The 26061-nt window shown below is 46.5% G+C and overlaps 1 protein-coding gene across 1 annotated transcript in view; it reads left to right on the plus strand.

Moving 5' to 3' along the window:
• Positions 1–14728: 14728 nt before the first annotated feature.
• Positions 14729–26061, plus strand: part of LOC309404189 (protein ELYS-like) — a gene marked incomplete at its 3' end in the record, with an annotated part of 36501 nt that continues 25168 nt past the window's right edge. The window contains exons 1-7 of the mRNA XM_081998573.1: positions 14729–15213; positions 16469–16722; positions 18123–18303; positions 19088–19295; positions 20560–20676; positions 21695–21779; positions 25274–25424. Of these exons, the coding sequence (XP_081854699.1) occupies positions 15093–15213; positions 16469–16722; positions 18123–18303; positions 19088–19295; positions 20560–20676; positions 21695–21779; positions 25274–25424 (1117 nt within the window). The 5' untranslated portion in view covers positions 14729–15092. The remainder of the gene's footprint in view (positions 15214–16468; positions 16723–18122; positions 18304–19087; positions 19296–20559; positions 20677–21694; positions 21780–25273; positions 25425–26061) is intronic.

The following is a 26061-nucleotide window of genomic DNA, read 5'->3' on the forward strand; positions in this document are numbered from 1 at the left end:
CAGGTTAGCAAGCAGCCAGGCTTCAACACCACCGGTCAATCATTAGAGAGCAGAACCAGAAGAGACCTTAGATGTATTCTTGTGGGAGAGGGGAAATGGAGTCAAGCAAGGAAAGAGCATTGCAGGAATGCGATAAATATCCAAAGAGAAATAAGAAAACTTAGTACCCGCTTTTAAGAAGGAGGCATGTTTTGTGAGGTTTGGATGTGTTAGGTCAGTAACATGTCAAGCTTAGTTTGTAAACAGAGTGTCCCTGGACATTTTGTCTCCTTGCCTGAAACTACGCATCGGATTTCTTGTTTTACTGGGAAGAAGAATTCAGACCTCCTGTGCTTTTGAAGCCTTGGCAGCATTATTCTGTCAGATCACTCTCCTAGCTGAAATGCATAAAGGCTCACTTTAAAATCACATGAGTGTTTTAACGGACATGATGTTAAGTGCAACAGGGAAGTCATTCATCTGCTTGTTTTTGTAGGATTTGTGGAAGACTCAAGTGCTGAATGTCTCCCCCTTCCTCAGGATGGTAAATTGGTGTTTAAAGCTGCTGAGGCTGCTACTTTTGGGACTGCAAGCGAAGGGTAGGTTTCTAAAATCGATACATTTTTGGGCTCACACAACATGTAGCTGCTGGCTTTCGTGTGTTTGGAAGCTATGATTTTGACGAGGTATTGGTCCTCTCCTGTGTTCTTAAATGTAACGGCTTTTCTAGTCCTTTCTGTCTGTGAACAGAACTGGCTTGGCATGAATAGAAGTGAGCTTGACTAGCTGCCAGTTTAGGCCTTTTTTCTCCGGTCATTGCAGGCCCCAAAGTGTGCTGATGAAGACTTCCTTCACCAGCCTATGTAAGCCTTTCTACAGTTTGAGGGTTACTAAGCAGATGCTGTGAACATACGCCTTGCTTGTGTCTGAAAATTGTGTAGCTACAAATTACACCTGAGGTTCCTGTAACTTTAGTGGCTTTGAACAGTTCCTGGCAGTATTTCATACACTGAATTTTTATTTTCTGCGTGTGCTCAATTAGCATCTCCCTGTTTCTGGTAGGGAAGCAGTTTTCTCGCCAGACACTTTAAAAGCTGGAACGGCTTAGTGCTAAAGAGAGAATGTAGGCAACAAAGTAAGCCTCAATTTCAAGTGGTAACATACCCTGGTACAAACTTGTTCAGTTTGTTCTAAACCTGCAGTAGAGCAGTTGCACTCTTCCTACAGAAGACAAGTAAGACCTTATTGTTTAGCACAGCTCTGTTGTTACGTTACTCTCTAGCGTTAGATAGCTGGGAAGAGCATTAAGTACTTGATTCAGTGAATTCACAGAATGAGTCACAAACTGAATGTAGGTACGTTGGTAAAGGAACTTGTAATTTTTCTTAATTTCTTCTGTTCTGAAACCTGAAGATTTTACAGTGCTAAGGTAATTTGCACAGCTCTTCAAGGTTTGGTTTGAAGCTTCATGATGAATTTCTCTCTCTCTCTCTCTCTCTCTCTGTGTTCATGAAGTGAAACAAAGCACCAGGGGTCCAAGATGTCCTGCTCATCAGAAGAAAAAGCCAGGAAGCGGGCACAAAATCTCTTGGCAGACACAGAATCTGCCTCTACTCAGGAAGACATACGTTCAGGTGCGAAAGTGGAAATCCTTGATCCTCCTAGGCGAAGAACAAGAAGAGTTCCACATGCGAAACCAGAAAAAATGGATACGCATGAGCAAACACCTGCCCAACCAAAGGAGGAATCAACCACACCCAGGAGCACAACCAGGACAGGGCGTCGGGGCAGAAAGAGACGATCGGTATTGGAGGAGAGCACAGGGGAGGAGGCCTTCCCCCGAGGACCTGGGGACACTCCTGTGCTGCTTAAAAAGAGAAACCCATCTGCGCGTGATAAAATACTAAGAACCTTAATGGATCGTATTGCAAGAACCTGCCCGGTGTGCAACTGAGGCCTCAGATACCTGAGTAGTTTAATCCCCTGTCAGAACTTCCTCTCACGGAAGACTACTCTCGGGGTTGTCAGCGCAATAAATTTGTTTGCTGCGATTTCATCCGTTCTCATATAGTTTATCAGAAGTAGCTTAGTTGTTGATTTCTGGTGGGGGCAAAACAAGCTCCAGGCAGAAGCCAATCCATAGTTCCTCATGAGTAGTTAGGCAATGCTTGTAACCTGTTAGTCTAGGCCAATCGCAACATACTATGAAGTAATAGAATTTCAAGTAGTAGGAGAGCATTTGTTTCTCCCTCCCTGACCCCGCATGAGGGAACGCTGCAGTGGGGCAGCTGCAAAGACGTGGCCCCAGAGGGACAGGTGGGCCCGAACCCTGCTGTCCTCGCTGTGTGTGCCCCCGGCCAGGCGGCGGGGTGCTGGGTGACCGTGGTGCTGCTGCTGACGCGTGGCCGAACCATCTCGGCGCAGCCGTGCTGGGGGAGGCGACTGCTCGCGGCTCTGCTCTGGAAAGCGGGCCTTGCTCCTATCAGCGCCCCCCCAGCTTTTCCCCTGGTCGTCTCTGTACCAGAGCCACAGTTTTTGGTGAACTCTGCTGTCTGAGCAATTGACGTGGTAATTTTTCCTGCTGTTGATGCCGTATTTTAAGAGCTTTTTCTTGATGAAGCAATCACTAAATGTTCCGTCATAAATCTGGAGGACTGGGCAAAAATCCTCAGGGTCTGAAAGAGACGGATTGAAGGAAGGAACGTGAGTAAATCTAAGGCTAACCACGTTAGGCGAAGGGCTCCGGAGTGGAGGATTGTGCCGGGGGACCCTTCCTGAAGCGGCCAAACCGCGAAGGCGGCAGCACAGGGAGAGAGAGAAGGTGCCCCAGCCCCGCCCCAGGCCGGCGGAGCGGGCTCCTAACGAGCGGCAGCTCTGGCTCCGCGCGGGCGGGCACAGGAGCGGCAGCGGCCAAAGCCCCTCACGTACAAGAGCAGCCCCAGGGAGCGCGAGCGACCCGCAGCGCCGCCAAGAGGGCGGGCAAACAGGACGTGGCGCGTCAGTTTGCGCGTCAGTTCATGCAGGGAAGGTGTGCGGGCAAGGCACAGTCCCCCCCCGCACTAGAGGCTCTCTGACGAGTGGTCGTCGGCCTCCCAGAAGAGGGCCGGCCATGTTCTCCACTCGGCTGAAAACCGTGGCCAGAAGGAATGTGGCGACCCAGGCTGAGCTCCCGCTCAAGCACGTGGCTGTCCAGGAGGTGTCTGGCTGCAGGGGGTGCCTGAGCCCAAGAGACAAAAATAGACAAAAATTAGAGACAAAACGAGACAAAATTAGAAGGGCAAAAGCCCAGCTAGAACTCAGTCTGGCCACGGTCATAAAGGATAACAAAAAATGTTTTTACAAATATGTTAACAACAGAAAGCCAAGGAGAATTTCCATCCCTTACTGGATATGGCAGGGAACATTGTCACCAAGGATGAGGACAAGGCTGAGGTTCTTAATGCCGCCTTTGCCTCAGTCTTTAATAGCCAGAGCAGGTATCCGCAGGGTATTCAGCCCCCTGAGCTGGAAGACGGGGATGGAGAGCACAATAACCGGCCCATAATCCAGCAGAAAATGGTTAAGGACCTGTTAAGCCACCTGGACACCCACAAGCCTATGATGGGGCCTGATGGGATGCACCCAAGAGTATGAGGGAGCTGGCGGAGGAGCTTGCCAAGCCACTCTCCATCCTTTATCAGCAGTCGTGGTTCACAGAGGAGGTCCCAGATGACTAGAGGCTTGCCAATGTGACGCCCATCTACAAGAAAGGCCGGAAGGAGGATCCTGGGAAGTACAGGTCTGTCAGCCTCACCTCCGTACTGGGGAAGATCATGGAGCGGTTGGTCTTGAGAGTGCTCACAGGGCATGTGCAGGACAACCAAGGGATCGGGCCCAGCCAGCAGGGGTTCATGAAAGGCAGGTCCTGCTTGACCAACCTGATCTCCTTCCATGACCAGGTGACCCGCCTAGCGGATGAGGGAAAGGCTGTGGATGTTGTCTACCTGGACTTTAGTAAAGCCTTGGACAGCGTCTCCCACAGCATTCTCCTGGAGAAACTGGTGGCTCGTGGCTTAGACAGGTTTACTCTTTGCTGGGTAAAGAACTGGCTGGATGGCCGAGCTCAGAGAGTGGTGGTGAATGGCGTTAAATCCAGCTGGCGGCCGGTCACAAGCGGTGTTCCCCAGGGCTCGGTTCTGGGGCCGAATTCAGGTGAATGAACTGTGTACTCCAGCACACTCCAGCACTTTGAAGAGGCATTTTTTCTCACAGAAAGTGCTATCAAATGAAAGAAGGAAGAATACAAATAAAGAGGGGCATATGTGAAAACGTTGACTGTAAATGCTGATAGTCTTCAACCAGTTTACCTGAGTTTCTTCAAATGCTAAGTCCCGTGATGAATCAAGGGTGTTTTGAACACACTTAAGGACAGATTCTTCAGTTGTTACTTGTACAAATACCATCGACGTGGTTTTGCGAGGGTTTTCTTGCGTTGACGCTCGCGTAAGCCAGTTACTAGGATTCAAGCACCTTCATGACTGATTTTTGCAAAAATGACCTGTATCTTCTCACCTCTCTTTCTCGCTTTCTGCCTGTCTCTTTTCTTGCAAAATGTTAAGGAGAGCTAACTTGGAGCCAGATTGCTAAGACACTAGGGTTCTCCTCTTACGGTGAAGGCCTTAATGGTCTGTTTTTCCATGTGAAACCTTACCTGATTTTTGGCAGTGTTTAAAACTCCTTGAAAAGCCTCCTTCAAAAGCTAATGCCAGTTAGTACTTTTCCTGTGCTTACAGAGTGCGGCCGTGAGTGCAGCAGACACCTGTTATGAAGAAACTGTCAGCTTTACGGTGTGCTGAATGGTCCACTTTTGTAAGTGTTTCCTCTCTGGTCTTGGTGCAACTTGCAGCCAGGCACTGGTCAAAATGACAAAAGATAGCAGCTCAAAGTGATTGCCAGCTGAGGGTGCAGAAAGAGGGAATCTGTCAATAAGCAAGGGGGGCCCATTAAGAGCTGCTTCTGTATTCCTACTAACGAACGGCATCTATTTTTACAACTAAGTGGAACGACAGAAGTAACTATTTTTCCTGAGCATTCTGGGTCTCGCTCACATGTGTGACTTAACTCAGCTCCTCTCCTTCCCTTTCTCTGCCAGTAGCGCAGCACCTCTAAAATGAAGCTGTAGTTTGGGGTCCCACAGACCAAACATGGTTTGAAGCGTAGGACATAGAGACGATCCCTGCTGCCAGGCATTTGCCGTCTCTGCTTCCCAATCCCAGACCCCAGCGACAGTGCCACACGGAGCTTTTTCCTTCCTGCCCAGGAGCAGCTTGCTTCCCAGCCACTTCCCCAGTCCGTCGGCTCCTTCTGGAGGAGAAGGTTCCCTCTCTCCTCGCCTTTGCTCTCCTCCTGCCCTTCCTGGGGCTCGGGATGGAAAACCGCTCTCTTTGCTATCCTTTCAGTGAGGTTTCCGCTGGCACTCCAGCACTAATTCCTTCCTATTCCAGCTCCCATAAAACGAGGTGCCATAAGACACGTCTGTTATCCCGAAGCGGATCAGGGCTGAGTGACCCTGTAGCCGCAGCAGCCGGGCTGTTAGCAGGTGCCAGGAGCAGAAGGTTTAATGTTTCCAGCACCAGTTCAGTCCTGCAACGAGCTGACTTGCTTTCATGTGCCGATGAACGCAGACCAAGAAACGCCCCACGCCCGAGCTCACTCCGTGCAGGGCCAGCTGTAGTTGTCCCTGCAGGGGATTTGTCTGCCCACCTGGCGTACCCACACTTGCAGTGGGTCAGGTCTGGTTTGGAAGTATCCCATCCCACATTGCCCCACATCCTAGAGGCACAGCAGCCGTGGCTCCGTTGCTGCCAGTTAGGTTTCGGGGCGGGGGGAAGAGAAGGGTTTTCCTGGACTGGCAGGGGCAAAGCAAACCAGGCTGTGATTGCTGGTAGCAGTACCAGGGGGGGCATCAGGTGCTTCCACCTGAGGAGCAAAGCGGCCATGAGACTTTTCACTTGTGAGGTTCCGGAGCTACATGGGATATTTCTGGACGGGGAAAAGAACAAAAGAAGAAAAGTCATGTTTGAGAGGAAATCTTGTTGTGTCCTGGGGTTCTCTGGGTAACAGCTTCTTTTTTGTCTTTTACGTATTTATAGATTTTGAAAGGACAAACAAGATCAGGAGCAAAGCAGTAGTGAATGCAAGTGTCAGTGAGAAGATTCAAAGAGCATGGAAGGCTGAAAATAACAAACTACTCTCCAGGCTGTCTGGGCTCGGGAGCACAGGGTGACCAGCAGACGGTGTTTCATAACGTATTAACCCCGGTATGCCAATCCCAAGGATTTCAAAATACTTGGGAGGGAGAGAGGAGACCTGCATGAATCCTGCTCAGCCCTGACACACGTGCAGGAGCACAGGCCTTGTTGTGCCACCCCACCCCTGTCCGGATTAGGACTCCCTCTGAGCCCGAGATGAGGCACGGGAGAACCAAGGCCAGCAGGAGCCTTGTCCTGGGTGGGCACTGCCCGCAGGTGGGTGCTCTCCCCTAACTGCCTGCTGGCCAGCTCGTGCTCTGCTTCATTAAGGCAGCCTGACAGCGCTGCTGAGTCTCTGCCTGCCGGCATGGGAGTAGCAGTTAATAGTCTGTGACTTGGGATTTTTTCCAAAGGTTGTTGTTTTTTTTTTCTCCCCAGACATACTGCTTTTAAAAACTTAAAAAGGAAAAAAACAACCCACGAGACTGCCTTTGAGAATTGCTCCCTATACTCATGTGCAGCACTGGCATGCGCACATCCAGTTGCTCAAAGTCAGTTCCCTTATCAAGTGTTGATGGTTTGCTCAAGGTAAAAGTCCAAAACAAGTGTAAGAAAGGATACTGCCGGCAGGAGTGAAAAATGTTCCAACTGTAAAAGTGAGGAATATTATAAGGCGACGAGAGTGGGCAAACATCAGAGCTGAAGAAAGAGATGGAGGTGTTTGCAGTTGGCAGTGCACCGAGCCATGTCAAAGCAGCTCAGACTTGTGTTGTTTCAAAGTCCTTGGTTCTCCAAAGGGAGAACCAAAGATTTTTCACTTTAAAACCAACCATGAGATAAACACCCTAGAACTTGGGGACAGATGTGTTCTTTGTTCTTAAAAAAATTGAATATATATATATATCTATAGTGCTTTTAATTTGGGGCATGTTTCTGAAAGCAACCAAGGTTGACGAGTTATTTAGCCAGACAGAAGCATTTCAGTAGGAGGCTGTGGTGTGTAAGAGCCAGGGAGTGCAGGACGGGCTCCTCTGGGAAAGAAGGGGCGTGATGGTGACTTGATTAATAATCATTCAAGGCACACCTTCACTGAAAGGCCATACGCTGCTCCCCTCCCCCTTGCTCTTCACAAACCATTTCCTTGCTTCAACATGGGTAACTGCCAAACAGAGGAGGCAGGAAATTCGCTCTCTGCCTAGAGCGGCGATTGCAGGGAGAGGGCTGGGTTTAGTGGGGAAAGCACAGCTTTACAGGAATCCAGCATGTTTTGGGGGGGTAACTTGATTTTTGCATGAAGCATCCATCACACAGCAGAGTTGCTGACTTAAACAAAGGTGCGTGAATTCTTCATTAATACACTGTGACTCCAGGTCTGGAGCTTCTGCCGACAGAAAGAAGCGTGGTGTCAGTCTTTCAGGTCTAACAGTTGCTTCCCAATCACGTTTGGTAAAATTATGGGAAACATAGGGACTTAATTCTGTGGGGAATGCCGAAGCCCGTTTGGGGCGTATGGCTAAACGTGGTAGTTGAAGCACCTCCTTGGTGCCCATCAGTCCGGATGATTGTATCCGTCTTGGCTGGCAGCTGTCCCGTGCCTTTGGGCACACAGTACTGTGTCCTGCTCTGCTGAGGACAGCTCCTCGTTCATGTACTGCATCACCTTGTTTTCCTACATCGATTTGCCTGGGGTTTGCTTTTTCAGGACAGTGAAATGAACGGAATCAGGTCTCTGCTGATTTTGTGTCTTCTACCCAGCAAGCTGTCGGGGAGAGTTTTAGAGAAGGAATGGTGACAAGCCTTCGCTGGTGTGGTATTGTTTACTGGTGTGGTGGAGAACGTACTTAAATTGGTAGGAGAGAGAGTCGCCAAAAACCTGGGCCTGTTGCATGTGTCGCAGATGCTTTGGCAGTTCATCTTCTCAGCTTGCTGTTTGTAAAAGTATCAGAGTGAGATACTCGGAAGCCGTCTGGACATGGTCCTGGGCTGCCTGCTCTAGGTGACCCTGCTGGAGCAGGGGGGTTGGACCAGATGACCTCCAGTGATTCTGGAAGGCCCTTCCCTTCATTGTGATTCTGTGATTCTGGACTTTGTGCTGCTGGGCACCCTACCGGTGTGGTACGCTGGCAGTGTCTTGTGAACTGTCGTCTCTCTCTGTCAGGGAGGCTGCGTGTGTCTTCTATACTGAGACAGTTAGCACCTATGCCTGTCTGTCCAGCTACATTGCGCAACGTAAAAAAGAGCATAATTTCAGAGCTGATGTGGGAACTGTTGCTACCTTAGCCACGTTAGACGGGGACTGCAGCTCTTGAAGGTAAGTCTAGTTGTGTTAGAGGATAGCCATCGGAGGCAGCTGGGTAAACTGGCTCTAGTGTCAACTTCTGATCTGTGCTGGGTTGGTTTGTTTTTTCATGTAAAGGGAAATCAAATCTATGCTCTGCATCATGGAATTTTTACGGTTGGAAAAGTCCTCTAAGGCCATCGAGTCCCACCATCAACCCATCACCACCATGCCCACTAAAACATGTCCCAGAGTGCCACGTCTACACGTTTTTTGAACACCTGCAGGGATGGTGAGTCCACCACTTCCCTGGGGATCCTGTTCCAATGCTTGACTGCTCTTTCAGTAAAGGAATTTCTCCTGAATCCAAGCTAAACCTCCCCTGGCGCAACTTGAGGCCGTTTCCTCTCATGCTATCGCAAGTTACTTGGGAGAAGAGACCAACACCCACCTCACTACAACCTCCTTTCAGGTAGTTGTAGAGAATGATAAAGTCTCTCTCCTCTCAGCCTCCTTTCCTCCAGACTAAAGAACCCCAGGTCCCGCAGCCACTCCTCTTAAGACTTGTTCTCTAGAACCTTCACCAGCTTCGTTGCCCTTCTCTGGACACGCTCCAGCACCTAAACGTCCTTCTTGTAGTGAGGGGCCCAAAACGGAACACAGGATTCGAGGTGCGGCCTCACCAGTGCTGAGTACAGGGGCGTTATCCCTTCCCTACTCCTGCTGGCCACACCATTTCTGATACAGGCCAGGATTCTCTTGGCCTTCTTGGCCACCTGGGCACACTGCTGGCTCATGTTCAGCTGACTGTCCACCAGCCCCCCCACAGCCTTTTCTACTGGGCAGCTTTCCAGCTGCTCTTCCCCAAGCCTGTAGCGTTGCTTGGGGTTGTTATGACCAAAGTGCAAGACCTGGCAGTTGGCCTTGTTAAATACCATGCAACTGCTTCGGCCCGTGATCCTGCCTGTCCAGATCCCTCTGTACAGCCTTCCTATCCTCAAGCACATCAACGCTCCCGCCCAGCTTGGTGTCATCTGCAAACGTACTGAGGGTGTGCTTGATCCCCTCGTCCAGGTCGTTGATAAAGATACGAAACAAGACTAGCCCCAAAACTGAGCCTTGGGGAACACCACTTGTGACTGGCTGTGAACTGGATTTATCTTCGTTCACCACAACCCTCTGGGCTCGGCCTTCCAGCCAGTTTCTTACCCGGCGAAGAATGCACCTGTCTAAGCCATGAGCCACCAGCTCCTCTAAGAGAATGCTGTGGGAGACACTGTCAAAGGCTTTACTAAAGTCCAGGTAGACAACATCCACAGCCTTTCCCTCATCCACTAGGCGGGTCACCTGGTCATGGAAGGAGATCCGGTTGGCCAAGAAGGATCTGCCTTTCCTGAACCCATGCTGGCTGGGCCTGATCCCCTGGTTGTCCTGCACATGCCCTGTGAGCACCCTCAAGATGGACTTCTCCATAACCTTCCCCAGCACCGAGGTCAGGCTGATAGGCCTGTAGTTCCCCGGATGCTCCTTCCGACTCTTCTTGTAGATGGGTGTCACACTGGCAAGCCTCCAGTCGTCTCAGACCTCCCCTGTGAACCACGACTGCTGATAAAGGATGGAGAGTGGCTTGGCAAGCTCCTCCGCCAGCTCCCTCAGTACTCTCGGGTGGACCTATCAGGCCCCATAGACTTGTGGCTGTCCAGGTGGCTTAACAGGTCCTTAACTGCTTCCTCCTGGATTATGGGGGGCGTTATTGTGCTCTCCATCCCCGTCTTCCCGCTCAGGGGGCTGAATACCCTGCAGATACCTGGTTTGGCTACTAAAGACTGAGGCACAGAAGGCATTAAGTACCTCAGCCTTTTCCTTACTTTGGTGGCAATGTTCCCCCGCGCATCCAATAAAGGACGGGGATTCTACGTGGCTCTCTTTTCTAGATAATATATTTGTAAAAACATTTTTGTTATTTCTTATGACAGTGGGGTCTGTCTTAGACAGGGGTCTAGGTGAGCGTGCTAGAGCAGGGGGGTTGGGCCAGGTGACCTCCAGTGATTCTGGAAGGCCCTTCTCTTCATTGTGATTCTGTGATTCTGGAATTTGTGCTGTGAGAGGCAAGCGAGCTTAGCCACGTTAGACAGGGACTGCAGCTCTTGAGAGTAAGTCTAGCTGTGTTGGAGTATAGCCACAGGAGGCATCTGGGTAAACTGGCTCTAGTGTCAACTTCTGGTCTGTGTTGGGTTGGTTTGTTTTTTCGTTTAAAGGGAAATCGCATCTATGGTCTGCATCAGATGCAGGATCTTCGCTGTTGGGGGTTGTTGGCATAGGGAGCTGAAATCCTTTCTTCTATTCACCTTCTGCTGCAGATTTGTGCTACTCAGAGAGCTTGTGGGGCATCCGCACAAACTCTGCAAGGCAACCTGTAGGCTGCACTTGAGTGAAATAAGCCTGATTGATTGATTGATTGATTGATTGTCGAAGACCGTCTCTGTTATGCTGGTGGCTTTTTAGAGTAAACCTCGGGGTTTGGATTAAATGCAGGGGTTCTGCCTCAGACATCAGGGGGAATTTGTCTGCCTTAGTGGGAAAGAAGTGACTTAGTGGTTGTCACTAGATCACCTGCTAACTCACAAAATCCTCTTTCTTGCAGGAGTGAAACACAGCAAAGTGCCAATTCACTGAACCTGACTGCTGAGGTGCCCGAAGTGTCTTTCCCATCTACTGCTTTTCCAGTGCTTGTGAGTTGCTTCCTGTTTTTCTGGGGAAAATGTCACTGAAGCAGTCATTAATAATAATTCAAAAAATTCTGTGACTGTCATCTTTACCTGTTATTCAACAAAGTGGGTGCTGTTTTTCTGAAAAGAACGTAGCTGTTCTTCCTGTTCTTCTTCTCGGGCTTCTTCCCACTCTCTGTCCCGTTTCCTTTGAAAACGTGATCTGAATAGTGCCACACAATATTGTCCCTTCTCTGATCACCGAGTAACACTCCCCTGAAGTCCCCTTAGCTTCCACATTGGGCTGAAGGAAAGAATGACGCCCGTCAGCTGCGGCCTTTCCCAGCGAGGTCGTGAGCCTCTAGGCGCAAGAGGGAGTAAAAAGTTGACTGGCTGTGTCTTGGGTGCTTTTCTCAAGTAAAGCGCTTTTTCCAAAACTAAAGGGGTTTTTCTCAATCCTTGCAAAGTGAGCGTGTAGTTTCACACGCGTATGAGCTAGCACAACGGCTTACTGCCTCAAGATGGGGACGGACGAATTCCCTCTCCTGCTTCCCATTTACATTGTCCTGCCTGTTTCGTCGTCCCAGCTTTTATGGTTGCTAGTTCTCTCTGCAAGCCAGTTTAACTCTCTAACCTGGTGGAAAACAATCTGCTTTTCTGGGTTAGTTTCCTGTCTGCTTAGGGAGTTCACTTGGCTCATAAAGTGCGCTGGAAAGCGTTCAAGTCAGTGCAAGGCAAGCCACAGGAATAGAGTAGGAGAACAAAAGGGTAGAGGGAGGGATGGGAGGCAGCAGCGAGGCCTCTGTTGTGGTGGCAGTGAAGTCAACATGTTTTGTGAAATCGTATGTTCAGCGCAGCTGACCATAGGTTTAGCTTTTTCTTCAGTAAGGCCACAGCGTTGTTGGCCTTTGATTTTCATGTACTACAGTCAGCGACAACTGACATCCCAGAACTCTGGCTTGGCTGTATGTCATTCTGCTTGAACACGTAATTGCTTGACTTTTTTTCTTTTCCCACCTGGAGCTTTTTAATCCAAAACTCTATCATCAGTCTACGACTTGTGATGTGTTCCTGCCCTTGGAAATAGCTGATGATGCTTGGAAGTCGTAAGTACCGAGGGTGAAGAAGAATGGTAATTTTGGCAACTTGTACGCAGACCACTTTGGTATAGGATACAGCTGGGAGGTTGGAGTCCGGCTTACTCCTGAACGTGGAGTGAGCCTGTTGCGTTTTACACTAATCTGCCTTCTAACAGACAGAAAGAGGAATGGGATTGTAGTCGCTGTTTTCAAAGAGAGCAGAAATGCAGTTAGTGTTGGCTATATCCCCTAAAGGAGAGGCTTCATGCCTCTACCCTAACTCTCTCTATTTTGCCACTGTTTTGATTTCCCACTACTCCTTGGTTTAGCTTAGCAGAATGATGCAAGTACAACATCCTAAAAACCAGATCGCTCTATATGCACTGCTCATAATTGATGATGGATTTTACCTTCCTAGTTCCATGTTGCCGAGCCAGATGTCTAGAACAAAAATGTTTAAAATGTCCATTGGCTTGCTAGAGGAAACCCGGGCATGGCTGATGCTCCAGCATTTTCACATGCTGTTATATGCAGTTAGTAGCTGCCGCATGATTGCATTTACTTAATGAATGGTCCAGGTGTTGGAGTGTTACTTCTTTGACAGTTCTTACTGGTGCTATTGGACTGGTAAGCACACTTGATGTGTGCTGTAGGCAGAAGTACACTGTGTCAAAGTGTGAGCTTTCCAGCAGAGCAGAATTCTTTCCGATTTGGTGGGGAGTTTGGCTGGTGAGTGGTTTGTTTAGAAACTCAAATCTCCCCAGTAGAGTATGTTAAAACTGGATTTCCAGTTTGGCCACACAAAGTTCAGGCATTCCCTCTGTGCTCTTGGCCTGCCCAGGCAGGCAGTGGCGAAGGCGGGGTGACTCACGGAGAGCATGCAGTTGAGAAGCTTTCTTGGATGCTGCTACCTTCCCTAGTGGAAGATCCTTGTTCACTCTTTTTCTGAAAACCACCTTGCTACTACTATGATATGTTGTATTAGTAGTCGTGGAGTGCTTGGACCACTACCCTCTGGATGCGACCATCCAAACAATTCCTCATCCGCCCAGCAGTCCACCCATCAAATCCGAATCTCCATTGGGTGAGTACTCGTGGAGTACTCACCACACAGACTTGTTTTTCAGACACCTTGGTGCTTATTTACAGGAAAGATTTCTTTTTTATTCACTACAGTCATCTATGCTCTTTTGGGAATTTTGTGCTGTTGTTTAAAACTCCTTAATGTATGTTGTCATAGCCAGGGTTCTCCCTTAAAGGAGGACTGACCACCTGAATATTCGGGCAAATTCTGGCAAAGTGGTCCGGCTGGCTGGCTGCAGCAGCGTCCCGCAATGCTGGCTTTGCCATCGGCAACATTTCTTTCAAAACGTTGACTTGTGCCTCATGCGGGACCCTGACGTACCCTGACTTGACACTTGCTGTGTTTCACGCGCTCGTTGTTTTCATGCTGGCAGAAGATGCTGGAACATGCTCACAAGTAGAGTGCTTGTGACTTGCAATCGAGTAGATTCCAGTGCCCAGGTTTCAGAGCATGACCTTGCTTCGCAGAAGTAACAACTCATAGAAACGGTATTGGTTTATAAACATTTCCCTTTCCTAGCTTTGTGTTGCTGCCAGAGTGTAGTCTTCAAAACTAGCCGTAACCCCCAGTGCTGTAAGGAAAATAGGTTACTAGTGCACGCTGGAAGAAACAATCCTAAAACTGTAGTTGCAGGAGAACACGTGTGCTGCAGTTAATGCAGCAAGGCTTTGTGTGCACATTTAGGTGGCTGGCTGTAGTGCTTCGTAGTACAGAGTAAGGGTTCTGTTTGACGCCTGAGTTGCTCAGCGTGTGTAACAGCCGGGAACAGTGAACGACGCGTACTGCCTGCCTTTTGAGACTTCATGAAGAAAGCAGTGCTGTTTGAGCAAGATAATTAAACTGTCTTGTCTTCCGGGGGCTTTTTCAGTAACGCACAGAACTTGCAAAACATGGATACTTCAAGCCGTTTGTATTCGCACGTCTATGGAGTATCTCTTATTTGGCCTCCTATGTAATCGTGTCAAACGCTTCAGCTTTTAAGTTTTCCCCCCAAAAAAATAAAGGAAATTTTTGTTAATTCCTGCCGGGAAGGACAGGCGATAGGAAGGAAGGGACTGGAATAAGCAATACAAGGATTCAAGCCCAGGGAAAAAATCAGTGCCTCGAAGTGCTGCGTTATGTTTACGTTGTCAGAGTACGGAAAACTACTTTCTAACTGATGAGCTCTGAAAGTCTGTATTGCTCGTAATGTGAAAATATCAACAGTACATTTTCTGGAAGAATTTGAGAGTGAAGGTAGTTAAGAACTTAGTATTCCTTAATGTTCAGAATAAACATGCAAAAGTGAACAAGACATAAATGATGCATGAAATCTACTAGAAGACAACTGACAATAAATGATATGGTATAAAACCAAGGGAAAGGACAAATGGAAACTTATACCTGTTACTGAGAAGCTTTTTAAGATACGATTTTTCTCAGGCCCCGTCTTACTAGCCTATGTGAGTAGACTTGAACTCGGTGTACTGTGTTTTTTCCTGTTACTTACCTTGTCAGTACCTCTGTGACGCCTTTTGCTGGTGATCTCACAGGCATCGGGAAAGCAACGGGTTCTCCTTTTGCTCTGCTGTGGGATCAAAAGCTGTCCTGAGTGCCATTTTTTTAAGGAAAAGAGCTACAGGCGATGTGTAGGAGATTTTTCAGAGCGTACTGATGAAACTTCTGTCAATCTCGGAAATATTTATGGCTGACATGAGTCTGGTTTTGCATTTTTGCCTTTATTTCCAGTGAAGAATGGGAGACCTAACGGCTCAGGTAACGAGCAGTCTGCTGCAGTTTCCCGAGGGGACTATCCAGGCCCTTGCGGAAGACGGAATAACCCCAGGTTCTGTGCTGTGCGGGAAGTTTTCTGGAGGTGAGCATTTTCCTTTAGTTTTTAGGTATAAAGTTGTCACTGCCTGGAGGTTACCTGACGCGTAGGGTCACGGTATCAGCTGTGTCAGGTTGGTGCTGTTAAGACGCATCAGGTTTTGAGAGAACAAAAAGGATGTTTTAACGATTAAAAATGCTAATAGTAAAACACTAGCATTAGGTGTTCAATTAACAAAAGCAAATAGTTAAACTTTGACATTACAACAGCTTGCACCGGTCTTGTGCCATTAAAATAATTCACTTAGTTACTATGCTCAGTCAGTGGGCCCTCCTCCATTTTTCATTAAACAAAAGGCAGTTTTCAAAAAAGTAATAGTGTTGCTTTGGGCTGTATTTATTTATACCAGCTCAAGCTCTAGGACCATCCAACGTCACATGCAGAAATAGTTCTTCTGCAGTGTTGCAGAGGCAACCCCCCCCATTTTTCTTTTCTAGTCTGAATGAAAACAGAAGGAAGAGGATAACCCTGTTCAGCGCCGCAGCCCCATATCTCCCAAGTACTTAATGGGGTGCAGATGAGGAGCCAGTGAGAGCTGCTGGAAGTGGCTGAGCAGATTAGGTAGTTGAGTTTCTGGGTGATCTGAAACTGGATAGAGCTGAGTGCCCATCTGGATGTCTAGGCTTCTGTTAAGCCCAGGTAGAGTCCATCTACCGGACTGTAAATGCAGTAATTGACTTAAGACTTCCTTGGAGCTTGAAGTAGCTCAGTGAAACAAAGTGTGCTACATTCTTTCTGTGATCGGCACGTGTAAAAGCCTAAGTTTGCTCAAACAGTGCCCATTTTAAGATAGTTTCTTGTTGAAGTCCAAACCCCTGCCCAAAGTAGGCATGTGTCAAGTAAAACTCAGAAACTAGAAATGGATTGGTTTAGATTTGTTGCGTCAGAAGTATGCTCCAAGAGTTGTATTCCCGTATGTATTCAGGTGATTTCTAGCAAAAACAAGCCAAACATGGTATAAAGACTGTAGATCAATATATTGTAATCTTTATCGCAAATGATCAGAATTCTTCAGTGCAGGAATGGCAAGTACAAATGCAAAATAAGAAGGTTGTTAATTCTAAGATGCGTTGCCTGAGGATTTCAGTAGGCGACTTTAAATAATTGACCCAAGTGAGGTAAGTCAGTCTTCCTCTGTTAGGTACTTTTCTTGAAGGAAAGGGGCAGTGACTGTGATTTTTCAGTTGTTTTCAACCTTCTCTTGGAGATGGGCCGTAGTCAGCTTGCTTTTCTCTTACAGGGAGAAAGCGCCTAGCATGGCTGGCGTGTGGTCCTCAACTTGAGGTCGTGAACTCTGTGACAGGAGAGCGGCTCTCGGCACATCGTTTTGGCGGCGTGAATGAACAGCCTCCCATTGTTCGTGTGGTAAAGGAGTTTTCCTGGCAGAAGAGAACTGGACTACTGGTTGGGTTGGAAGAAGCCGAGGGAAGCGTTCTCTGCCTGTACGACCTTGGAATATCAAAAGTGGTTAAAGCAGTTGCTCTTCCAGGAAGGGTGCGTACTTTTTAGTTGGAGAAACGAAGCTTTTAGGTGGTTAGGTGCTGCATAGTCCTGTTGCAGGGAAAGCTGTGGAGCGTCTCTTTGTAGGAGGAATTTTTTCTATATTGCCTTAAGACGCTGTCACTTCCGAGTACCCCGTCAAGACAGCCTTGATGTAAAATCCTGGACTTAACGGTACCATTATCGTTTGAGTTTACTGATAGTGAAGCAAGTTTTCTGGTTTTATTGTAGAGCACATAGTTACCTAACTCTCCACTTGCACAAAAAGGCATTGAAAAATACCTTTTTTTGGCCAGAGAGAAGAACAAAAAACCCCACCCCACTCTTCAAACTGTCTGTAACATATGTTTCCTACATGCTTGATTTCTGTCAGAAACACTGCCTTTAAAATATGTCCAAGTTCCGCAGTTGTGCAGTAGATGGCTTGGGCACATTCCTGCAAATCTCAGACTAGCAAGCAGGTGGCTTCAGAGCACAGCAGGTTTTTATGTTGACTTAGGACAGGCAAAAAGAGCCTTTAGTGAGTCACCTGACAGATTGGAAACCTGCAACAAATTAAAGGTGCCTGAACTACTAATAGGTACTGCTAAGATTAGAATTCTTGTGACCAAGATGAAAGGTAAATTCTGTAGCAGATTGCCAGGCCGTGTAGTCATAGTAAGCGCTTGATACGGGAAAGGAGAAAGCTTTGGGGCTTAGGGATTTGGATATTTTTCCCCAACTCTGGGGGTAAAAAGAAAGATATAAAAACATGGCCTACCTTGTGGTGCTCACTTCTTTGTGTTCTTTTCATGTGAAACTTTGTTGTTGACGTAAAGCTTTTTCCGTTGTGTTGCATCTTGTAAGAAGGCTGAACGCTAGTTCTTTTGTTGTATAGCTGTAGTGCGGGTGCCCGCCGCCTCGTCTGACTGACAGCCATGGCTTATCCTAATGCCTGTTTGGCAAAGGTGACACCGGCTGTATGGCAGTGCTGATGGGCTGTGGGCAGTGGGAGAACTAGATTTAGTTTTCTTTTTCTTACTTAAGTCCCTTAAATATGATAAAGTTTCTTGCATAGAACTGATTTTCTGTGCTTTCTTAGAGTTAATTATTTCTACGGAGGAGGTGGAAATTGGTAAGCTCTAGGAATAGAATTCCCAACTTTAAGGTGAAGTTAATTCAGTTAGGTAACTGTAGGAACTCTAGTAAGTGGAAGGCAGGAACAGGTTTTTGTAGAGGGCCTTCTGTTCCCCCCCCCCCCACCTTGATGTAATTGGAAACAAGGCTTTGCTTCCGAGTCCGACGATCCTGTATTTATTGTCTTGTTTCTGATGTGCTAATTCTGGCTTCACTTCTGAATGATTTCTCTTCAGCTTGTCAAACAGCTTGAATAGCAACTTGTAGTTTTCCTGTAGGTAACTGCTGTAGAACCCATAACTAATGACGGAGGACCCAGCGTGAGCACTGGGCACCTACATTGGAGTCTGCGATGGCTCTTTGGAGTGGCAGCAGTGGCTACAGATGCTGGTCATCTACTTCTGGTTGACCTTTGCTTGGATGTTTTGTCTTGCCATCAGAATGAAGCAGAAGCATTGGGTAAGCTTGCAGGTTTTAAACTCGAATTTGAAAGGAAGGAAAGGTGCGTCTTTTAAATAAACAATACACGTCCCACTTTGAAGATACTAGTGTGCAGACATTTACGACTGCTGATTGCAGATGGTGGTTTGACACCGTATAGTCCTCAACTGATTAAGAACGGGAGCGGCTTAATATTCCTCCCAGTGCTCTAAATGCCTCCCTCCCACCCCGACCCCTATGTCGCTATGATTCTTGCCAGTGAGGTGTAGGAATTGTAGCATCTGAGTCGGTGCAGCTGCCTGATAGGGAGTTGTGTCAGAGGTGCCCTATTTCTCCGGAATGTTCTTGTGCTTCTGCAAATTGACTTGGGGCAAAATTGGGGCTCGTTTTTTAAAATACATCTGACGTATGAAAAACCACGCATTTGGATGAATGAAATCTCCGATTTGTGTACTCCGATTGCATACGCTGCTTCGGCTACTACAGCAGCGGCCTCAGGAGTAGATGTCACTTCAGATAGATAGCTTCATCATGAGGCCCAGACTCCTCTGATTTACAGAGCGCAAGAAGAATTTGTCTATGAAGGTCACACTTTTACCAGGTTTTGAAATACGAGTGAGAATACCCATCGCGTCAGAGAGTTCTTAATGTTCTTTGAACGCATCCAGCATGGAAATAGCAAGAGAAGTCTTGCATAAACAGGTGTTTTGCCTGGGACGGTAGAAGTAGATTATACCTGTTGTCACGTCAGTGTTTAAAATGGCATACCGCATTCATTTATTGTGTGGTTTTGTGTGTGTAGATCTAGAAGTCGTCACTAGAATCCCTGCTGGAGTTCCACAAAGAAGAGAAACTGTGACCAGAGAAGGAAGACATCTCTGTTTCCAATTACAAAATCCTTCAGGAGCAGCAATATCAACCCTGTGCTACATAAGCAGAAGCAATCAGCTCGTTGTGGGTTTTTCAGATGGCTACCTGTCACTATGGAGTATGAAAACGTTGCAGCGGGAGTAAGTAGGCCTGTACCCTTGACCATGCCAGGATGGGGAGGGGTCTCAATTTTCTTGCTGAAGGAAGTATGTTAATTTAGGAGAGAGACCTTTTTCAGGGACTGGAATTTTGATTATAACCTTGGAATGTTTGGAAATCCTCTTCTGAGACAACTGCTAAGTCCTACATGGATTAAGTGGACCGCCTTCTCCCCCATGGACTAGCATTGTTTTCCTTCTTGTGCCTGTGGATTGAGGAATCGTGGAAAGCATGCTCCTTTGGGGTGACGTCAAGCAGTTAGGGTGCGATAGAGCTGAGTTCTGTAAGACAGTGTGTCCTCTCGGTAGAATTCAGTGAAACCAGGAAATGTGTGTATTTTGATGAAAGAGATTTTAGAAATTATGTTGCAGCACCAGTTGCTGCCATTGGGGCATACATGGAAAGGCTTAAGTATGTTAAGAATGCGCTTTTGGTGATAATATTCTCTAAAGTGTCCAGGGTGAAACTAGTGAGACATGAAAAACCAGTAGCTGATCTGTGCCAGAAGGCAGATTCTTTCCTGCATTTCAGCCTTGACTGACGTAGGGGATTGACCCCTTCCAAGGCAATGATGCATGTGAATGAAAGTTTACTTGGAAGACTTGTAGATGAGCATAAGGGACGCATAAATCTATAAGCAATACAAACGAGAAGTTTTTAACTCTGCCACAGAGCAATCGCACTTGAAATACTTGAGCAAATTCAGATAGGGATTCCCTTAAGCACATCTGCAGTGACTGACCAGAAACTATTGGATGCGTAAAAAGACAGTGGAGGAATAGTTAGGGGGCAAGAATGGATTGTGAAGGTGCAGATACGGTTCAGAAGCCTGGAAGAGAAAATGGTTTACGTCGTCCAGGTGAAGAAGTGAGGAACTTCTTCTGCTTGGTGCCATTTTAGCTTTGTTCAGGAGCTATGCCACTTTTTAAGTTCAATATTGAAGTAGGCTACAAGAGCAGGACCAATCTTCTGCGTGGCAGCTGAAGTAGTCATTTGTGTTCCTTGTCCTCAGGCAGAGTAGGATGTTAGCCCAGGTTATTGCATTTGATGGACAGTAGTTTCCTCACCTCCTGACTGTTGCATAAAACGTAGTGGCTTCCTTGACTCACTTGTCTGAGCCGGAAGTATGACCTTTTGTGCTTTGAGGATAAGCATGTACGGTGCTCTTTTCTCAGAAGATGCTTCTGCCCTTCTGCAGTTTGTGCCAGCGGGCTGACCTTTCTTCTTTTTTCTTGAACCCTGTAGGCACCACTCTCAGCTTGAAGGAGGAAGGATTCCTGTCTATGCTGTCACTTTTCAAGAGCCTGAGAATGATCCTCGCAAGTGTTGCTACTTGTGGGCTGTTCAGTCTACACAAGAAAGGTGAATTGAAACTTACTGGAAGCCACTGACTTTTTTTTAAAAATATATTTGTTGACATACAGTTGGTACATGTGTATTGCTTTTGTTTATGTAGCTGTGTGGGAGGTTGTCTGAGGTAGGGAAGGTGTTATGCTTACAAGGCAATTTTGACAGGCTTTAACGGACGTGAAGAGGGACCTAGTAGTTCCTACCTCCTGAAAAGAAGGCAAAGCAACAGCAGCTGTATTTTTGTGCTTGCGTTCTTAAATGATTTCCTTTGTTTCTTGACGACTGCTTCATGGCTTGTTTGATATTCGCACCACGGTATTAAATTACTGTTAAAAGTAGTTGAGGCTGCAGATCTAGCCCAGTAAACGTGCCGATATAACAGCCTGCTGCCCCTAAAGGAGGGAGGTGACAGTATTGCCGATTCCCTTGCGGCAACTCTAGCAGTCTTTGGAGCCTTCACGAGCCGGTTCGGCTCAGCTGGCAGAGAACGATCACTGGTCAGCAGAAAAGTCACCGGTTGCCTGCTGGGCTAATGAATCAAATCAGTATGTGGAAGGGTGCAGTGTATGCAAGAGAGGGACTGGAACTTTGGTGGGAAGGGACGGGGAGAAAGAGCTCTCTCTTCCAGCACCGGGAAGCTATTTAACCAGCTCAGGTGTTCATGGAGCGGCAGTCTGCTTCAGTTTGACTTTAAAGCAGTTTTGATCGAGAGCTTTTCACCATGAAGAAGTGAAGAGATATTCTATTTCCACTATTTCCACACTATTTCCAACATTATTTAGTCCATACAACATGCTAAAGCCTCCAAATTGTATGGTTAGCATTTGCCCCTCAAGGTGTGCTAGTGTCAGAACGTCCTCCTTTATGTTTTAGCAGCTAAATGTGACCAATCGTGATGTTTTGGGAAGTGGTGTTTTTCTTTTCAGCAAGAACACACTCTTAAGAATACTTCAGTCTAGATCTAATAAAATGATAATGAGGACTACAAAGCAGCTTTGTCATCAAATTTCCTCATTTTTACCTTTTTCAGTGAAGGTGATGTTGTGAGTTTACATCTGTTGCAGTTAGAATTTGGTGACAGAAAACGCCTGGCATCAGGACAAGTCATGTATGAGGTAAGACGTGCATGTATGTGAGAGGAAGAAAACAGTCATTTTCTCTAAGTGCGTGTCAGTTAAGTTGTCAGGGCTAATAGTTACCATCACAATTCCGAGACCTCTAAAAAAAGAAATGGTTTGCTGAGCTTCTCGGGCATGGCCTATGGCCATACTTTTTGAAAACAAGCCATACAATTGTATACTGCAGTGTCGTGTGTTCCAGCTAGATTCGTCTGTAAAGGGCTCGTATAAATTCAATTCCTGAAGAAGCAGCAGCTTTTACCCGTAAAATTACTCTTGACTGAAACAGCAAATTAATAGCACGTAGGAAGAGAAGACAGGACTTTGAGTAGCTTTGCTTAACCAAACCGCAGGCTTGAATAAGCTTCTGTCTCCCTTTCTTAAAATACGGCCCCCCTCTCTCTCTCTCTCTCTCCCCCCCTCATGTCCTTTTCTGATCTTCGTTTTTATATTCTTGTTTTTCTTTTGAGCTCTGCAAGCTGGACTTGGAATGAAATGTAGTTACAGCGTCTCTTAAGTGTTGATCCTGAAGCTTAGTAGCTGTAAAGGTAACCCTTTCTACTTTTTGGCTGGGTCACCTATGCAGTCTACTCTTAAAGCCAGCAAAATATGTACATACAGTAAAGAGTGGTATGACTTGGTCAGAAGAGCATACATAAATTTTTAGAACTGGCTTCAAAGGTGGTGTGTTTAAAATATAGATGAGGTATCATGATATTTCTGATATCTAACAGATGTAAGCCACATCTGTCTGTGTGTATATATAATTCTACTCAGTAGAATGTATATTTGTCTAATGTGTGTATAATATTTATAATGTATGTATAATTGTCTTCAGTAGTATGCTTGGAACTCTTCCAAAACCTTTTTGAGGGGAAAGCAATCTCACTTCAGAGCAAGTCTTTCCTCCTATTTTGATACTTTCTCGTGCATGTCCTCAATAGGTGTGGAATGAAATAGGGGTGGTTCTTGCATCGTGGTACTCGTTTCTAAACACTCGCGTGGTACATGTTCTTATCGGGACTCTGCGTTTTGATTTTCTGCATGAGTTTACATTTGGATCTTTTTGGTTTTCCTTCTATAGCGGAAAGGTGCTTCCTCACTTGTAAGCGTTGCTTTTGACTAGGTAAGGGTTGGGTGTTTGGAAAAGGTGGTGTTTCTCTAAGATGCATTCTCTCTCATGGTGAGAAAGTAGAAATATCTTCAAGTGATTCAGCATGATCTAGATATGGATGTCATCCCTTTGTCTTTGTTTATGCGCAGTGTTTTTTTTATATGACATAACTATACCGTGCTCTAGAGGAGGAGAGCACCCTGATTGGGTTTTTTTAATTGTACGTGGGCTTTCTCTGTGGTTCTCTGCTGCATCTCTTGTAGTACTCTAAGCACTTTGGCAGGTTGATAGGATACTTTGCTCTGTCTCAACCCTTCAATCCTAAAATGTTTGACCTTCAAGTCTTTGGCTGTTCTTTGTCTTGGCCGTCTTATTTTCCCGAACAAAAGGTGTGACGCGTGTCAGTCTTTACCTCAGAGGGTTGAAACGTTTCATCAGCCTTTAAAAATGCATCTACTAGAAACTCCAGTTGACACTGTTGAAAAAAAGCACACAAAGGGATTAAATAGGGTTACTGTGTTTGTGGCCTGAGAAAGCTGTGGTGTACTTAATGTAAGACTTTTAAGCCAGTGCAGACCATGCAACCAGCCACACGTTCACAGGCTTGTGAGAGGTGTCAGGCACCAGTCTCTGGGTTTGAGGCAGTTTACTGCCCCGCTGTTTCCGCTTCCCTGTGATGAGTGTCGTGGAAGACTGAAAGAGGAACCAGTCGTACAAGGTAAGTGGAAGAGAGAACGAAACAGCTGGACCCTCTGGGGAGAAGAGACAGGTTCTTCAGCTAGCTTCCAGATGAGCCACTTACACATACCAAGACGGGACAACACCTACAGCCAAAAAAAGCACCAAAGCCCAGCAAAACCAACTCCCAACCCGCCAAAACCTCCCGAAGACGCACTAGGGCAGAATCTGTGCTCTACAGCGGGCACTTTTAGTCTCAGAATACTTCCTTGTAGTCACAGAGTGGTCAGTACTACATGACTGTCTGCCTACATGGCTGGCCGAGTCAAGTTTCTTGTCCGACCTCAGTGGCAGCAAAGGTAAGAGTTGTTCCCACTTGCCAGGCCAAGTTTGAGTGCATCTCATCTGAAAAGTGTCTTCATATTTTACTGGTCGATAAAGACAGTGCTTAATATCTTCCATACAATGGAGTTCCTTCCCTTAGATTTGCTTGCCCCAGGGTGGAGAATGTAAAATACGCTGCTGTGCTTCAGAATTATTTTTCTTCTCAGTAATGAAAGAGTTAATTTTGGTTTTTAAATTATTTTTGGTTTAGACTGCCTTGATATTTATTTCCTGGAACTATGAAGAGAAAGCTTGCCTTTTCTCAGATTCGGCAAATTAGATGTAGCGCATGAGATCATCTGGGAATGTGTTGTTTCATGCCAGTTCATTTGAGAGCTCTGAAAGCTTAGGGAACTTGGGTAGAATGTGGTCTGATCAGTTTGGGGGTTGTTTTATGTTAGGTGGTGCGTGGGGTTTTTGGGTTTTTTTTTTTGTTTGGTGTTTTGTTGTTGTGGTTTGTTTTGGGTGGTTTTTTAGTTGTAGAGCTGCCATTTGTCCACAATACACACATTCATGTGTTGTGCGGTAGACCGGTTGAACAAATGCTGTATTTGCAAAGAGAGCATTTCAGTTAGTGCTTACTTGGGAGATGGTGGCAGCAGAGTTTCAACACAATCCTGCCGGGGTCTCTGTGTATCTCAAAGTAGTTTGCTTACTCTGCACCCCATGTCCTCTCTGTTTTCCCCTTTTGCTCTTGGCTGTGCTTGGTGCAGGAACTGAGGGATATTTCACCCGTTAGTCTCTGACAAGCTTCGAGGAGGAGCTGGTAAGAGCTGACGTGGTTTGAAAGAAGATTGTGAACCAGTAAGAAGGCCTCATAGTTGCGACAGAGGGGTGCATGTTCTCTCCAGTGGTGTGCCTGCAGAGAAGAGCTCTCAACAGAGCTTTAGCTGCTGTAGTGCCACGACTTTTCTAACTCCATCGGTTCTGTAATCAAGACATGGAGCAAAGAGCTTTGCGTGCATATCTGTTGTATTATTTCAGGTATCGCTTTGTAAATATACGTTTAGGTTTGTAAAGAAGCCTTGATGCCGCATAGAATTCTGCAAAACATCTTCCGATCTGAATAACGTTAGGGAAATGCTACATTTTGGAGCTGTGCAAAGCCTTCAGAGCCAAACTTACCCATTACGATTTGACATTTAATTCTCTTGCATGTCAGTTGTACCTGCTATTTACCGTAATAAAGAACTCAAGGGAAATACACAGTATAATATGCATATTATGTCAGAGAGAGACATTCGTTCATATTTAGGTATACTGTATGTTTTAATCTCAAAATGACCTTTTTCCTCCTCTTTTATTCTTTCCCCAGGGTTTGGAATTCTGTGATGAAAGGTACAGCTTAGATCTCATGGGTGGAGTCTTTCCCTCGAGAGGGCAAACGAGCAATATTAAATTACTCAGCTGCCAGACTGTAGAAAAATTTCACAAATGCGTTGACAGCGAGGATAGCGTTAATGAAGGTTTGTTCTGATGTCCGTGTTTGGTTATTCTACAATAAATGGTTTTGGAATCTAAGCAATGAATGCTGTTCTGTACCCACAGGCTGAAGGTCTTAAATGTCTGCATAGACTAGCTTGTTGGGCTTATTTAAAAAGAAAAACTGTGTGCTTAAGTGATGTGGGACTTCTTTCAGGGGAAAAATAGGTTTTATTTTGTGCTTGCTGAAATGCTATAGTGATATATGGTGGGGTCATGTGTATAATGCTGGTCAGTCCCTTTATTCCTCCAGCTGTCGTCTTTGAACAACAAGATCATTCCCTCCATTGCTTAGGAATGTTACCTGATCTTTTTTTTTTCTGTTCAAACCTGTATCTGCATCTGCATCCAGTTGTCAGCCAGTCACAAATGCTGCTCCCCAGGGCTCGGTTTTGGGGCCCGTCTTGTTTCATATCTTTATTGTTGACCTGGAGAAGGGGATCGAGCACACCCTCAGTAAGTTTGCAGAAGACACCAAGCTGGGCAGGAGTGTTGATCTGCTTGAGGGTAGGAAGGCTGTACAGAGGGATCTGGACAGGCTGGACCAATAGGCCGAGGTCAATTGTTCAACAAGGCCAAGTGCCAGGGCACTTTGGTCACAACACCCCCATGCAACGCTAC

This window comes from Phaethon aethereus (genome assembly GCF_964289735.1).
Source record: "Phaethon aethereus genome assembly, chromosome: 3".
In the NCBI taxonomy this organism is placed as follows: Eukaryota; Metazoa; Chordata; class Aves; order Phaethontiformes; family Phaethontidae; genus Phaethon; species Phaethon aethereus.